Source organism: Schistocerca gregaria, chromosome 2, assembly GCF_023897955.1.
Source record: "Schistocerca gregaria isolate iqSchGreg1 chromosome 2, iqSchGreg1.2, whole genome shotgun sequence".
Lineage (NCBI taxonomy): Eukaryota > Metazoa > Arthropoda > Insecta > Orthoptera > Acrididae > Schistocerca > Schistocerca gregaria.
In genome coordinates, this window is record NC_064921.1 from 257,233,909 (window position 1) to 257,249,961 (window position 16,053).

Sequence of the window (16,053 nt, forward strand, 5' to 3'; positions counted from 1 at the left end):
CGTCACGAGTCTGGAGTCATCCAGATTATCTCAACCAAGATTTTAAAATATTTGGTAAGATGACCATTGGACCTAATCATCATCTCACTGTTGAATTGAAATTGCTTCTCGTTAAATTCAGTTTTAAGATTGGGAGGGGGGGGGGGGCGGCGGCGATTAACTGTGTTCTGCTTTTCTTTTAATAAAAGTTGTTAAGAATAACCTGCTTAATCGACAAACACTTCCACTCTCCTGTCATTCTGTTGCAGTAATTACAAATGTAAAACTCCACTGCAGTGATAGCGATAAATTTCCTCGCATACTGAATCAGTCAACTGAGTGAATGATGAGCTGTGACATGTAGCGGTACTCGAGGAGTGTGAGAAAAGTAATGAGACTGACAATACCGCGAGCGAGTGACCTTCGAAAAGTTGAAACACGTCTATAGGGAGTATTCCTTATCAAGAGCACGTTTTTCGCTGGCAAAAATCATTCCTGGAAGGCCGAGAATACGTTGAAGATGAATCTCACTCAGGGAGAACTTCAAAAACCGACGAAAACATCGAACGTGTTCGCGCTCTTGTGACATCACACCAACGCTTAACACTAGGGATGACGGGTGGCCCGTTAAACATTTTCACCGTACATCAGACTTTGACCGAATATTGACAATACTGCGAGCGAGTGACCTTCGAAAAGTTGAAACACGTCTATGGGGAGTATTCCTTATCAAGAGCACGTTTTTCGCTAGCACGAATCATTTTTGGAAGGCCGAGAATACGTTGAAGATTTATCTCGCTCAGGGAGAACTTCAGGTTCAAAAACCAACGAAAACATCGAACGTGTTCGCGCTCTTGTGACATCACACCGACGTTTAACACTAGGGATGACGAGTGACCCGTTAAACATTTTCACCGTATATCAGACTTTGACCGAATATTTGAACACGCGATGGGTTTGCGCCAAAAAGGTGCAGAAAAAGCTCACAACTGAGCAGAAAAATAATCGAATAAACGTGTCCACTGATCTTCTTGAGAGGACTGCCAATGACCACAAATGGTTCAGCCGTGTGATCACAGATGACGAGTTCTGGATTTTTAAGTACCATCCTGCGACAAAGTGAGGAGTGGCACATTGAGACATCTCCTCGACCAAAGAAAGCTCGAATGAGCAAATCAAAGCTCAAGACAATGTTGATTTGCGTTTTTAAGAGTAGGAGCATCGTGCATAAAGAATTCGTTCCACCAGAACAAACTGTCAACCGAGTGCTTTACAAAGAAGTCGTTGAAAGGCTCAGGAAAAGGATGAATCGAGTGAGGCTGGAGACTGCAGACAACTGGATGCTGCATCACGACAACGCCCCATGTCACACGATTACTTCCATCACGGAATTTTTGACCTCAAAAGGCATTCCTGTCGTTCCACAGGCTCTTATTCACCTGATCTGAGTCCTTGTGTCTTTTTTCTTTTCCCGAAATTGACAAATATCTCAAAAGGACGTCATTTTCGGGCTCTGGAGAATACCCAAAAGATTGTTACCGACATGTTAAAGGCACTACCAGTTGAAGCCTTTTAGCGCTGCTACCAAGACCCAGAATAACGACTCCTCCGGTGTATAGCTGCCGAAGGGGACAACATTGTTGTTTGAAATAATAAAAACTTGGGTAGATAAAAAATCAGTCTCATTAATTTTCTCGCACACCTCGTAGATGATAATCTGCTGGTGTCCAGAGCTTGAAGAAAATCAGGCACTCATTTTGGTGATACAAGGTGTCCTGTGCATGGATTACAGTAACTCTTTTTAAAGTCACCCAAGTTACTGCAAACTCCCTTGTAGGATTACGCAAATCGTTACTTGGATAAGTAGCTGGAAACTAGGGAAGATATACAACAGTCGGAGAACCTAACGGTCCAACCATGGCGTAGCACCTTCCAGCTGCTGGCGGGAGGAAAGTCCATTAACTCTCCTCCAGATATATGTGTGTTTGAATTACACCTCTTAGGGTAATTCGTGTGACGCAAATATTTTTTGAACTAACCTAACCTAATAAACTGGAAAGCTTTGAACCAGTAATATAGCAGAATTTTAAAGCCTCCTTCTCCTCGAGCACGATGTATAAGTCCCAAACAAGTACGAATTGGCGAGCTGAAAATTTCGTTTAAAATAAAGATTTTGTGAGTGCTGGAGACACTTCGATCTTTCTCGGCTTTAAATACAGTTAAAGCGAAAATATTAAGTGCTGCGTTCGAGAACGCTGTTCTAGTGTGATCACATGTGGAGATATGGGTTAAAGAACGAAAGAGAGTAAAATAAGTTCTTGAGAATCCCAAACTGAAGGATGCTTAATCTATTATTCAAATATTGAATACGAAATCTCATGTTTCACATATTAATGCCATGTAATGGACTACGTGTCTTCAGATGACCATCCATGTACAAAAGACAAAGAAAATCGTCCTATATATTACTAATAACGTTCATAATACTATCAGATGAGTGAAAAAACTCAGATGACTGAATAAAAATTGGATATTGATCACCACGTGTTCTAACAAAGTGGTGTACTCGAACAAAGACCTAACGTTGGCCAAGTTAAAAATACGATTCTAAGTATTTCACGCAAACTAACATCATATTCCGTAAAGCACAAGTGAAAACGAGTCAGATGTAAAAAAAAGTGAGTAAACAGTTTACTGTTTCGAAAGTAGTTGCCGTAACTGTTAACACAATTCTAACTGTAAGCACACTTTTCCCACTGTGAGACGAAACTGTCAGTGCCTCCATGGAAAAAGTTTGTGGTTTTCTAGGGAAGCATGGTTATACCTCTTCGTCCAAAGCAAAACGATGGCCATTAATGTCTTTCTTAAGAGCACCAAAAATGTGGAAATGACATGGGGAGAGAAAGAGACTGTATGAAGTCTTGGTAATATCTGGTCCTGCCCGCACTGGCCGTGTTGTCTCGCAGTGGGATAAATATGTGGGTGGTTTTAATCAAAGTGACACGTTCCGAATTGTACAGTGCGGGTTGTATACAACGCAGGACGCTGAAACAGTGCATCAGTGCAGCCGTGGATTATGTTTAAAATAAGTAATAGTTGTACTTTCAATCAGCAGGTGAAAATACGGCACCGCAAAAAGTCAGAATGTGATATGGATGCAGGAAAAGAGGAAGAACGACCGAACAAGTGATTATGGTGGTTCTGGAACTATCATTACGATATGGTTATAAATTACAACGTGTGTTAAATATGGTCTCTCAACTCCGCAATATGCTGCATCCTTAAAACGGCATGGTCGACTGTTGCTCACAATATATCCAGCGAAATTGGAATGATATGTCTTCGTGGGCTGTCCTTCAGATCCGGAAGAGTCCGGGACTGTCCCTTATATAATTACGCAAATGCAGTCAAGCAAGCCAGCCGGCAGCAATCTCACCAAAATTCAGAATGAAGTCGTTTCAAATTCATCATTTCACTACCACAAAACCAGGCGTCTATGCTGTAACAGATCAGCACAACCTCACGGCACCAGGCGAAAGTACAGAGTAGACTAGAGAGCCCTATTCTCCACTAACCATCCGAGCCAGCAAACCGACCCTGTCGCCAAGTCTTAGTATTGGTTGGCTCACCTCAAAGTTTAGTCAAATTGCTGAGACAAGCCTTACAGTTTCCACCCAGTGATAAGCTACCCTAGCAAACAGATAAATGGGTGTAGGTTCTTTGAGAAAGAAATGGTTCAAATGGCTCTGAGCGCTATGGGCCTTAACATCTGAGGTCATCAGTTCCCTAGAGCTTAGAACTACTTAAACCTAACTAACATAAGGACATCACACACATCCATGCCCGAGGCAGGATTCGATCCTGCGACCGTAGCGGTCGCGCGGTTCCAGACTGAAGAGCCTAGAACCACTCGACCACCACGGCCGGCTTCGAGAAAGACAAATGCTTATCGATTTGCACGTGAATACAGAAGTGTCTAACAACAGACGATTTTGAAGTCTTTTGGCATCGTTCCTTCTCCCATAGAGGGCATGCACTAGCACGCACTGCTTGTGCTGAAGCTCTGAGCGAAATTTTGGGTGAGTGGACAAAGTTCACACTGGAGAGGATTACCCACATTTAGACCAGGCATGTGTCATCAGTTTTGGATGGCTAAGTTCAGAGTGTTAAGCACTCACAATTTTTTTTAGTCTATCTACCCAGCTTTTGGAAAGACTGTTAGGGGAGACGAATGCAATTCTTCTAAACTGTCATAACCATAAATTTCAGTGGACACTAATTATCGTGTCTTTTGCATACCTCAAATAAAAAGTTGACAACAAAATTGTATTACTGTAGGAGTTAGGTTCTGATATCTACGTAAAAATTGTTAATTAGGCTAATAAAATACACAGTACGTTTAGAACGGAAAAAGCGCAATACCAAAACAATAATTAATGGAAAGTAATGAAATTTCAGGAATACATTTGTCTAGGTAACATATTTAAACGATTAACATTGCAAGACCACAGGTCAATGTAAGCGCTAGATAAGCCATTGGCAAATGTCAAATGATTGTAGATTACTAACGGGTGTAACCGCTAGAATATTGCATGTAAGCACGCAAATGTGCATGCATTGTGTTGTATAAGTGCTGGATGTAAGTTTGAGAGATGGAGTTCCATGCCTGTTGCACTTGGTGGTCAATACACAGACGATTAATGTCCTTTGTGGATAATACCGCAATTATCGTGCGATGATGTCCCATATGTGCTCGATTGGAGACGGATCTGGTGATCCAGCAAGCCAAGGCAACACGTCGACACACTGCAGAGCACTTTGGGCTACAGCAGTAGTATGTGGGCGAGCGTTATCCTGGTGTAAAACTCCCGTGGAAAGCTGTTCATTAATAGCAGCAGAACAGGTCGACACATCACATTGACGTACAGATTTGCAACCAGGGTGCATGGGATAACAACGAGAGTGCTCCTGCTCTCATACGAAATCGCACCCCATGCCATAATCCCAAGTGTAGGTTCAGTGTGTACAGGTCGCAGACGATTTTATTGCAGGCGCTCATCTGGTCTCCTCCTAACCAACACATGGTCATCACTGTCACCGCGTCATATCCTGCTTTCATCATAAAACATAACAGACCTCTACCCCGACCACCAATAAGCTCTCGCTTGACGCCACTGAAGTCCCAAACGGCGTTGGTTTGGTGTCAGTGGAACACACGGTACAGGGCGTTTGGCTCGGAGCTTTCCTTGAAGTAACTGATTTGTATCACTGTGGTGCAATCTACTGCTTAAATTGCTGTTGCAGATGCAGTACGATGCGCCAGAACCATGAGTCAAACATGATGGTCTTCCCTTTCTGTAGTACCAAGTGGCCGATGAAGTCCAGTCTTCCTGCGACCCCGCATTCTCGTGACCAATGCTACCAGCAGTCACGTACAGCGACTACATACCTCCCAAGTTTTCCTGAAGTACCGCCGAAGGAACATACAGTTTTTCGTAGCCCTACTACACGACCTCTTCCGAACTCAGTGAACTGTTGGTAATGGCGTCTTTGTCGCCTTAAAGGCATACTTGACTAACATCATCTCACCATGCCCAACGTCAAAGGCAACTAATGTCAATGACCTTTACAGCGTGCATTTAAAACAAAGCTGATCTTCATATGCAACTGGCCACGAAATTCAAACAAAAGTCATTTTTCAGATGTAGGAACACGCGTATCAACTTTCTTTTATGTCGTACAACTCTTTCTTCGTGTTGTGATTTTTTTCCATCAGTGTATATGTAAAATTGCATTTAGTTGAAATAATGAACATATTTGAAATTAGGATTTAATCAATTAAAATAAAAATGGCGTGTGACGAGGGCCTCCAGTCGGGTAGACCGCTCGTCTGGTGCAAGTCTTTCGATTTGACGCCACTCCGGCGACTTTCGCGTCGACGGGGATGAAATGATGATGTGTAGGACAACACAACGACCGGTCCCTGAGCGGGGAAAATCTCCGACCGAGCCAGGAATCGAACCCGGGTCCTTAGGATTGACAGTCTGTCGCGCTGACCACTTTTTTTTTTTTTTTTAATCTCATTTTGTTCGTTGTATCTGCTCGGGGTGGACATCTTAAGACATCCATTTTTTAAGTTCTTTGTTGATCGAGTAACTCAGTTTTTTTTATTACAGAGGGCAGCTAACCCGCTGACCGAACACGCTGAGCTACCGTGCCGGCCGGGCCCTTAGGATTGACAGTCTGTCGCGCTGACCACTTACCTACCGGGGGCGGACATTTAATCAATTAAACTGGCATACTGCCTGCTAACCAACAAGTCAAATTCTACTGATTCATTTTTTTTTTAATCCAGAGATCGTTTAGCATGTTAGAAGGTGCTCACACAGATCGGTACACTTGGATCTCACTTGGCAGGTACACCGTTACCTTGCCAGAAACGAAAGCAAGAACATTTATCTACGCTGATGACATAGCCTTGGTGACGCAGGCTAACGATTTTACAACTTCAGAAATGACTCTCACTCAGGATCTGCGAATTCTAGATGAATTTTTTAATGGATGGCGACTCAAAGTATACAGAAATAAAACTGAATCCTCCACCTTCCATCTGAGTAATAGGCACGCTCGCTATAAACCGCAAATTTCCTTAAAAAATCAGTTGCTGTTATATAACCTATTCCAAAAATATCTCGGCGTGACCTTGGATCGTTTGCTAACATATAGAAAACACCTAACTGAAACAGCTTTAAAAATGAGAACCAGAAACAATATACTACACAAACTCTCCGGAACAAGCTGGGGAGCTAAGGCATCAGTACTCAAAACAACTGCCCTCTCACTTTTGTACTCTGTTGGGGAATATTGTAGCCCAGTATGGCTGAACAGAGCTCATACAGCCATGGTAGACACGCACCTGAATGTAGCCATTAGAAGCGTATCCGGGACAATAAAATCCACACCCACAGAATGGGTACCTGTTCTGTCTAATATTGCACCACCGAAGTTACGACGTCAAGCAGCGTTGAAAAGGGAATGGGAGAAATGCTCCAAGAATCCCGAGTTACCGCTACACCAGGACTGTGATGCCACTCAAAGGCAACGTCTTAAGTCCAGGAAACACTCCTGGAGACTTGGAAAAAGGCTTACTTCTGAAGGATTCCAACTAGTAACAGCATGGCGGGAAGAATGGTTTGCAGCCAATCCCGATTCTGCAGGTCTCATTGCTGATCCTACACGAGTCCCTTCTGGATTCCACTTACCTAGGAGGTCGTGGACCACCCTGAATCGCATACGCACCAAGCACGGAAGATGCCAGGACTTGAAGCATAAGTGGGGAACCGCTGAAAGTGACCGCTGCGGACACCAACGACAAACAATACACCACATAATCATAGAGTGTCCCCTACGGAAATATGCTGGAACTCTGACCAGCATACATGAGGTCTCTGAGGAAGCAATCTCCTGGCTGGATACTTTAGATATTAAACTATAGTTTTTATTACAACTTGAAGCTCTGTTTGTCAATATTACTGTTTATAAAAACCACATTTTCTCTTTTACATGTAACTCATCCTAGTTTTTATCCACATGTATATTATTGATTTATCGATCTAATCTAAGACTTTTATTACCATAAATGAATGTATTCTATTTTATTTGTAGCATATGCATATTGTGTTACCAGTAATATCATTGCTGTTCAATTCAAGTAATGTATCCTTGATGCCAAACGAAATAATAAAAAAAACTGACCTTAAGAGATGGAGCCTTACCTCTGCTGGCGTCATGTCCCCCGACGATGCGTCCCCTGGACAGAGCCAAATGCCGAGCTGGTCCGGTGTGCGGCAGTCGACGCACTGGCAGTGCCGAACCTGTACAAGAAACATCCAGACGTTCAGCCAACCATGGCGGAGTATTTGTCATAAATTGGAAGCATGACCTGGAAACCTCCTATCGCAAGCAGTGTTCTCATAACCTAACTATCCATACCCATTTTAAGAAATCAAGAAAACAGATCAGTTCGCCGTTCATTTCTCGCATCGCCACCTAACCTCCTAACCTGTGCAGATGTTCTCTCATGGGGCATGATAACAGTATCGTAGGATAGAATGAAAAGATCTGTTGTTGTTGTGTTCTTTAGTCCTGAGACTGGTTGGATGCAGCTCTCCATGCTACTCTATCTAATGCAAGCTTCTTCATCTCCCAGTACCTACTGTAACCTACATCCTTCTGAATCTGCTTAGTGTAGTCATCTCTTGGTCTCCCTCTACGATTTTTACCCTCCACGCTGCCCTCCAATACTAAATTGGTGATCCCTTGATGCCTCAGAACATGTCCTACCAACCGATCCCTTCTTCTGGTCAAGTTGTGCCACAAACTTCTCTTCTCCCCAATCCTATTCAATACCTCTTCATTAGTTATCTGATCTACCCATCTAATCTTCAGCATTCTTCTGTAGCACCTCATTTCGAAAACTTCTATTCTCTTCTTGTCTAAACTATTTATCGTCCATGTTTCACTTCCATACATGGCTACACTCCATACAAATACTTTTAGAAATGACTTCCTGACACTTAAATCTATACTCGATGTTAACAAATTTCTCTTCTTCAGAAACGCTTTCCTTGCCATTGCCACTCTACATTTTATATCCTCTCTACTTCGACCATCGTCAGTTATTTTGCTCCCCGAATAGCAAAACTCCTTTACTACTTTAAGTGTCTCATTTCCTAATCTAATTCCCTCAGCGTCACCCGACTTAACTCGACTACATTCCATTATCCTAGTTTTGCTTTTGTTGATGTTCATCTTATACCCTACTTTCATGACACTGTCCATTCCGTTCAACTGCTCTTCCAGGTTCTTTGCTGTCTTTGACAGAATTACAATGTCATCGGCAAACCTCAAAGTTTTTGTTTCTTCTCCATGGATTTTAATAGTTACTCCGAATTTTTCTTTTGTTTCATTTACTGCTTGCTCAATATACAGATTGAATGACATCGGGGAGAGGGTACAACCCTGTATCACTCCCTTCCCGACCACTGCTTCCCTTTCATGCCCCTCGACCCTTATAACTGCCATCTGGTTTCTGTACAAATTGTAAATAACCTTTCGCTCCCTGTATTTTACCCCTGCCACCTTCAGAATTTGAAAGAGAGTATTCCAGTTAACATTGTCAAAAGCTTTCTCTGAGTCTACAAATGCTAGAAACGTAGGTTTGCCTTTCCTTAATCTAGCTTCCAAGATAAGTCATAAGGTCAGTATTGCCTCAGGTGTTCCAACATTTCCACGGAATGCAAACTGATCTTTCCCGAGGTCGGCTTCTACCAGTTTTTCCATTCGTCTCTAAAGAATTCGCGTTAGTATTTGCAACTGTGACTTATTAAACTGATAGTTCGATTATTTTCATATCTGTCAGCACCGGCTTTCTTTGGGATTGGAATTATTATATTCTTCTTGAAGTGTGAGAGTATTTCGCCTGTCTCATACATCTTGCTCACCAGATGGTAGAGTTTTGTCAGGACTGGCCCTCCCAAGGCCGTCAGTAGTTCCAATGGAATGTTGTCTACCCCGGGGGCCTTGTTCGACTCAGGTCTTTCAGTGTTCTGTCAAACTCTTCACGCACTATCGTATCTCCCATTTCATTTTAATCTACATCCTCTTCCATTTCCATAATATTGTCCTCAAGTACATCGCCCTTGTATAGACCCTCTATATGCTCCTTCCACCTTTCTGCTTTCCCTTCTTTGCTTAGGATTGGGTTTCCATCTGAGCTCTTGATGTTTATACAAGTGGTTCTCTTATCTCCAAAGGTCTCTTTAATTTTCCTGTGGCAGTATCTATCTCACCCCTAGTGAGGTGTGCCTCTACATCCTTACATTTGTCCTGTGGCCATCCCTGCTTAGCCATTTTGCACTTCCTGTCGATCTCATTTTTGAGACATTTGTATTCCTTTTTGCCTGCTTCATTTACTGCATTTTTATATTTTCTCCTTTCATCAATTAAATTCAATATTTCTTCTGTTACCCAAGGATTTCTATTAGCCCTCGTCTTTTTACCTACTTGATCCTCTGCTGCCTTCACTACTTCACCCCTCAAAGCTACCCATTCTTCTTCTACCGTATTTCTTTCCCCCATTCCTGTCAATTGCTCCCTTATGCACTCCCTAAAACTCTGTACAACCTCTGGTTTTTTTTTAGTTTATCCAGGTTCCATCTCCTTAAATTCCCACCTTTTTGCAGTTTCTTTAGTTTTAATCTACAGGTCATACCAATAGATTGTGGTCAGAGTCCACATCTGCCCCTGGAAATGTCTTACAATTTAAAACCTGGTTCCTAAATCTCTGTCTTACCATTATATAATCTATCTGAAACCTGTCAGTATCTCCAGGCTTCTTCCATGTATACAGCCTTCTTTTATGATTCTTGAACCAAGTGTTAGGTATGATTAAGTTGTGCTCTGTGCAAAATTCTACCAGGCGGCTTCCTTTTTCATTTCTTAGCCCCAATCCATATCCGCCTACTACGTTTACTTCTCTCCCTTTTCCTACACTCGAATTCCAGTCACCCATGACTATTAAATTTTCGTCACCCTTCACTATCTTAATAATTTCTTTTATTTGATCATACATTTCTTCAATTTCTTCGTCATCTGCAGAGCTAGTTGTCATATAAACTTGTACTACTGTAGTAGGTGTGGGCTTCGTATCTATCTTGGCCACAATAATGCGTTCACTATGCTGTTTGTAGTAGCTTTCCCACACTCTTATTTTTTTATTCATTATTAAACCTATTCCTGCATTACCCCTATTTGATTTAGTGTTTATAACCCTGTAGTCACCTGACCAAAAGTCTTGTTCCTCCTGCCACCGAACTTCACTAATTCCCACTATATCTAACTTTAACCTATCCATTTCCCTTTTTAAATTTTCTAACCTACCTGCCCGATTAAGGGATCTGACATTCCACGCTCCGATTCGTAGAACGCCAGTTTTCTTTCTCCTGATAACGACATCCTCTTGAGTAGTCCCCGCTCGGAGATCCGAATGGGGGACTATTTTACCTCCGGAATGTTTTACCCAAGAGGACGTCATCATCATTTAATCATACAGTAAAGCTGCATGCTCTCGGGAAAAATTACGGCTGTAGTTTCCCCTTGCTTTCAGCCGCTCGCAGTACCAGCACAGCAAGGCCGTTTTGGTTATTGTTACAAGGCCAGATCAGTCAATCAAGACGACAGAGTTGTGTAGGGAGTGCGGGGAGAGGAGGAAGCAAGCATTGGCTGGCGAGGGATGATGAGCCGTTGAGGGGGGGGGGGGGGGGGGCAAGGCACGCCTATCAGTTGCAGTGCTGGCACTACAAATTACGCGTCATGTTTACACGAAAGCAGACGAAAGGCTTAGAAGTAAAACTCGCTTTAAATGTTGTTCGTAAACGAAACTGAAATCGTCATGTACAATATATTTGTCTACTATGCGCTCACAAACCACTCATCCGATTGCAAAGAAACTTTGGTGAGTTGTCCTTCGTAGGCCTACCGGTAGGGGTTGTTGGCGACTCCCGAGATGGGCCAGCAACTGCTTCTTCACTCATTTTGATAATGTTTAGCACAACTGCACAATAAAAACACGCAGAACATTACAGCGCAAAACGATAACGAAGCAGACAACAATGGCTACCTGGTACAACACAGTCAGCTACGTAATGTTGGTAGCAGTCGAAACTACGTGCCTACCGAAGCCTCCCGACGTTTACCGACTTCTACCGATTCAGGACTAGGGAGAGGTCTGCCATCTAAAAGCTTACACACTGTACATTTCATCATGAGAACACTACTCGCAAAATGCAACTTACAATACTCTGTACCAGATTAATCAGTCCGTTTCAAGTTGTCACGAAAGTTCAGCGCAGCTAGTGCTCTACTTAATACAAAAATGGTTCAAATGGCTCTGAGCACTATGAGACTTAACATCTGAGGTCATCAGTCCCCTAGAACTTAGAACTACTTAAACCTAACTAACCTAAGGACATCACACACATCCATGACCGAGGCAGGATTCGAACCTGCGACCGTAGCAGTCGCGCGGTTCCAGACTGAAGCGCCTAGAACCGCACGGTCACCGCGGCCGGCCGACTTGATAAAGTTAGTATACAATGTGCCGTTCAACGGCGAGTACTCACCCAGCACACAGGCAACGAGGGCCAAAACGAGAAGTGTCTGTCTAAGCATCTCGAGAAGACGTGCTGTGGTCTGCGCAGCCTGCTGTGGTTAATATATACGCCTCAACTACAATAACTTGTGAGCGGCTGACCTTGTTTATATAATGATTATCTGAAATGATTACCACTTGTTGTTATCTTTGCTACTTCATCTAATAGAACACGTAACGGGAATCTTGATTTATGGATAACGAACGATCATCATCTAAGGCATTCACAGTAAATAACCGCACTTGTAGTTAAGCAGCGGTATAACTTTATTTCATAAAAACGCGGCAGGAACGCCCATTTGATCACGCTCGGTAATACCGATGTCCAGGAGCCAAAAATCTAGATATTTCAGACACAAAGAGGCAAAGAACATTGATTTAACTATTTGTACAGTTAGTTTATCTTATGTGCCTGGACTCTCACAATGTAATGAATAACGAAAATCTTGACACAATTCCAAAAAAAACAATCTGATGTGTCAAGAGCTAGTTAGACTGAAAGGCGACAAGATTAGTGACACTTCGAGTTTTAGCAGCAAAATTATTGAGCAAACTGGCCAAAATATATTTCATGGAACTAAATCTCCCCTAAGTCTCAACTTTTGGCGTACCTATAACACGCATCAAAGTAAAACAACATGACGCTATTGGATTTTTGTAGCTCCGTTTTCATGTACTTAAGCAATAATACATTAATAGTTAGTGGATCCCTGTTTGCTTGCCTGGTTTATTTTGCCAGGTTCTGAGTATGTGGATATACTAAGTGAAAAATGTCATAAGAAACCTTCTAATACCGTGTCGGACCTTCTTTTGACCGGCGTAGGACAGCAACTCGACGTGGCATGGACTCGACAACTCTCTGAAAGTCCCCAGCAGAAATATTGAGCCATGCTGCATCTATAGTCGTCATTGCCAGTGCAGAATTTTGTGTGCGAACTGGCCTCTCGATTACGCCCCATAACTGTTCGATGGGTGGCCAGATAATTCGCTCCAGCTGTGCAGAATGCTCTTCAAGCCAATCGCGAACAGCTGTGGCCCAGAGACTTGGCTCTTTGCCATCCATAAAAATTCCATCGTGGTTTGAGGACATGAACTCCATGAATGACTACAAATGATCTCCAAGTAGCCACACAGGATCATTTCCAGTCAGTGATCGATTCAGTTGGACCAGAAAACCCAGCCCATTCCATGTAAACACAGCCCATACCATTATGGAGCCACCACCAGCTTGCACAGTGCCTTGTTGACAAATTGGTTCCATGGCTTTGCGGGATGTTCGCCAAATTCGAACCCTACCATCAGCTCTTATCAACCGATATCATGACTCATCTGACCAGGCCACGGTTTTCCGGTCATCTAGCGTCCAATAGATATGGACTCAAGCCCAGTAGAGATGCTGCTGGCTATGTCATGCTGTTAAAAAAGGCACTAGCGTCAGTGATCTGCTACGATAGCCCATTAAAGCCAATTTTCGTCGCAACGTCCTAAGGGATATTTTCGTCGTAAGTCCGACATTGATTTCTGTCGTTATTCCAGGCAGTGTTGCTTGTCTGTCGGCAGTGACAACTCTACTAAAAAAACCACTGCTCTCGGTCGTTAAGTGAAGGCCGTCGGTCACCGCGTTGTCCATGATTAGCGCTAATGTCTGAAATTTAGTATTCTCGGCACCCTCTTGACACTGTGGATCTTGTAGTATTGAACTCCCTAACGATTTCTGAAATGGAATGCTCATGCTGCGATTATCATTCCATGTTACTTGTCCAGTTAGCTGTGCGGTCTAACGCACGGCTTTCCCGATTGGTAAGGAGCACCTAGTCCCCGGCACGAATCCGCCCGGCGGACTTGTGTCGAGGTCCGTTGAGACGGCCAGACTGTGGATGGTTTTTAGGCGGTTTTCCATCTGCCTCAGCGAATGTGGCCAGGTTCCCCTTATTCCGCATCAGGTACACTATGTCGGCGATTGCTGCGCAAACAAGTTCTCCACGTACGCGTACACCACGATTACTCTACCACGCAAACATAGGGGTTACGCTCATCTGGTGTGAGACGTTCCCCGGGAGGGGGTGTGGTGGAGGGGGGGGGGGGGGGCTACCACGCAAACATAGGGGTTACGCTCATCTGGTGTGAGACGTTCCCCGGGAGGGGGTGTGGTGGAGGGGGGGGGGGGGGCTGAGCCTCCCCGTCGTTTCTAGGTCACCGGTTAACATACAATAAAATGCAATTATTCCATGTTCAAAGTCTCTTCATTCCCGTCGTGTGGCCATAATCACAGTGGTAAACTTTTTAGAGAAATCGCTTGAAGTACAAATGACTGCTCCGACAGCTTATCGCCCTTTTCTACCTTCGTACGCGATAGTACCGCCATCTGCATATGTGGATATCGCTGTCCCAAGGCCTTTGTTACCTCAGTGTTTTTTGTGGAATTGTTGTACTATCTTTCGATGCACAAATGTATTTCTCATTAATTATATTTTATACTTGTTGTGTTGATTCAAAGGTATCCTTAGGGGAAAAAAAAGTAATTTTTATTTGCCTCGTCACGATTCATATCATTACTCCCTAAATTCGTTCTTTACGTCACATGGCTTAGTTGTTAATGATTTCGTTGACAAGACTGTTAGTACCCACACAGCGTAGTCAGGACTCGACTGTGCATGGGTAAGCAGAGACCGGATTCTTATTCATTGAAGTATCATCAAAATAGTTCTAATTTTACTGCTCATAAGACCGCTATTTTAGTTTATTTGTTTCTCTGAATGTTATCAGTCATTCCTTTCTGTTCACTGCGGTCCTTTCGAACGTCTTTAATATTTCATATTCATGGTTATGGTTCTTTGTCCTTTGTTGTTGTTCTATGCTCTTCACGCCACACAGACTGGGGTGCGCTACGAGAAATAACAAAGAAATCTGGGACATGTAAAATTTCTTATATGGCATTAGAACACGTGTTTTATAAGTAATAAGTAATTGGTACATTTGAGCGTTTGATGAAAAACCCAGTTTGGGGATTCCTTACGAAATCTACAGGGTGTTCGGAAATTACCATTAAAAAACTTCTAGGGCTTGTATAGGAGAATGAGTACATAATATTTTGAATAGGAACCCATGTCCGGAAACGTACCATTTCCGTTCAACAACGGATTCAGTTCAGATGTTTAACTCATCCATTTCTGCTTGAGAAATTGAATTAGACGTGACGCAGTACAACCATTAGGTAACAATTCGACCACTTATCGCATAAGCACATTTGTCTGTATTAAAACTTAAACATTTACATGTTTACATTATTCCAAAACAAAAAAGAACACTGCATACTGTTCGTACAGAACAGTACTGATGCATTACAACAGCGGCTCGATGTGGTGATCACCAGCGCTGTTACACACATTGTATCTACGAAGCATGTTCCGACACACGCTCCAGCCCAGCTGGTGTCTCTTCAAAAAGACAATTGAGTTAAGCGGTAAGTGGATGTTTCGTTATATTTCCTTTCTAATGGTTATCTAATAATTATTCAGTGTTACACGTAATTTAATACCTTCAGCAGAAGTGGATGAGTTAAACATCTACATTGAAACTGTCGTAGAACGGAAACGGTGCTTTCCTGGACTTGGGTTCCTATTCAAAATGTTATTTACTTACTCCCTTCTACAATTCCTAGAAGTTTGTAACGGGAATTTCCAAACACACTGTATAACTGTAACAAAATTCGTCATTCCCTATATATTCACTAGCTTATTCACAAATTGCAACACCTAAGTTTTACAGGCTACTTAAGTCCATATAAACGTGGTCCTTTCCGAATGTACGTCTGACCAAAACGCGTTTCTGGTAGCTGGAGCCCAAAGTTTTTGTAATCATGC

General features: G+C 42.8%; 1 protein-coding gene across 1 annotated transcript in view; it reads right to left on the bottom strand.

The window, feature by feature from the left end:
* LOC126336815 (trypsin-1-like) overlaps positions 1-12,245 on the bottom strand; it is a 56,382-nt gene extending 44,137 nt beyond the window's left edge. The window contains exons 1-2 of the mRNA XM_050000873.1: positions 12,162-12,245; positions 7,755-7,853 (exon numbers count right to left, since the gene is read on the bottom strand). Coding sequence (XP_049856830.1) covers positions 7,755-7,853; positions 12,162-12,210 — 148 coding nt within the window. The 5' untranslated portion in view covers positions 12,211-12,245. The remainder of the gene's footprint in view (positions 1-7,754; positions 7,854-12,161) is intronic.
* Positions 12,246-16,053: the final 3,808 nt, after the last annotated feature.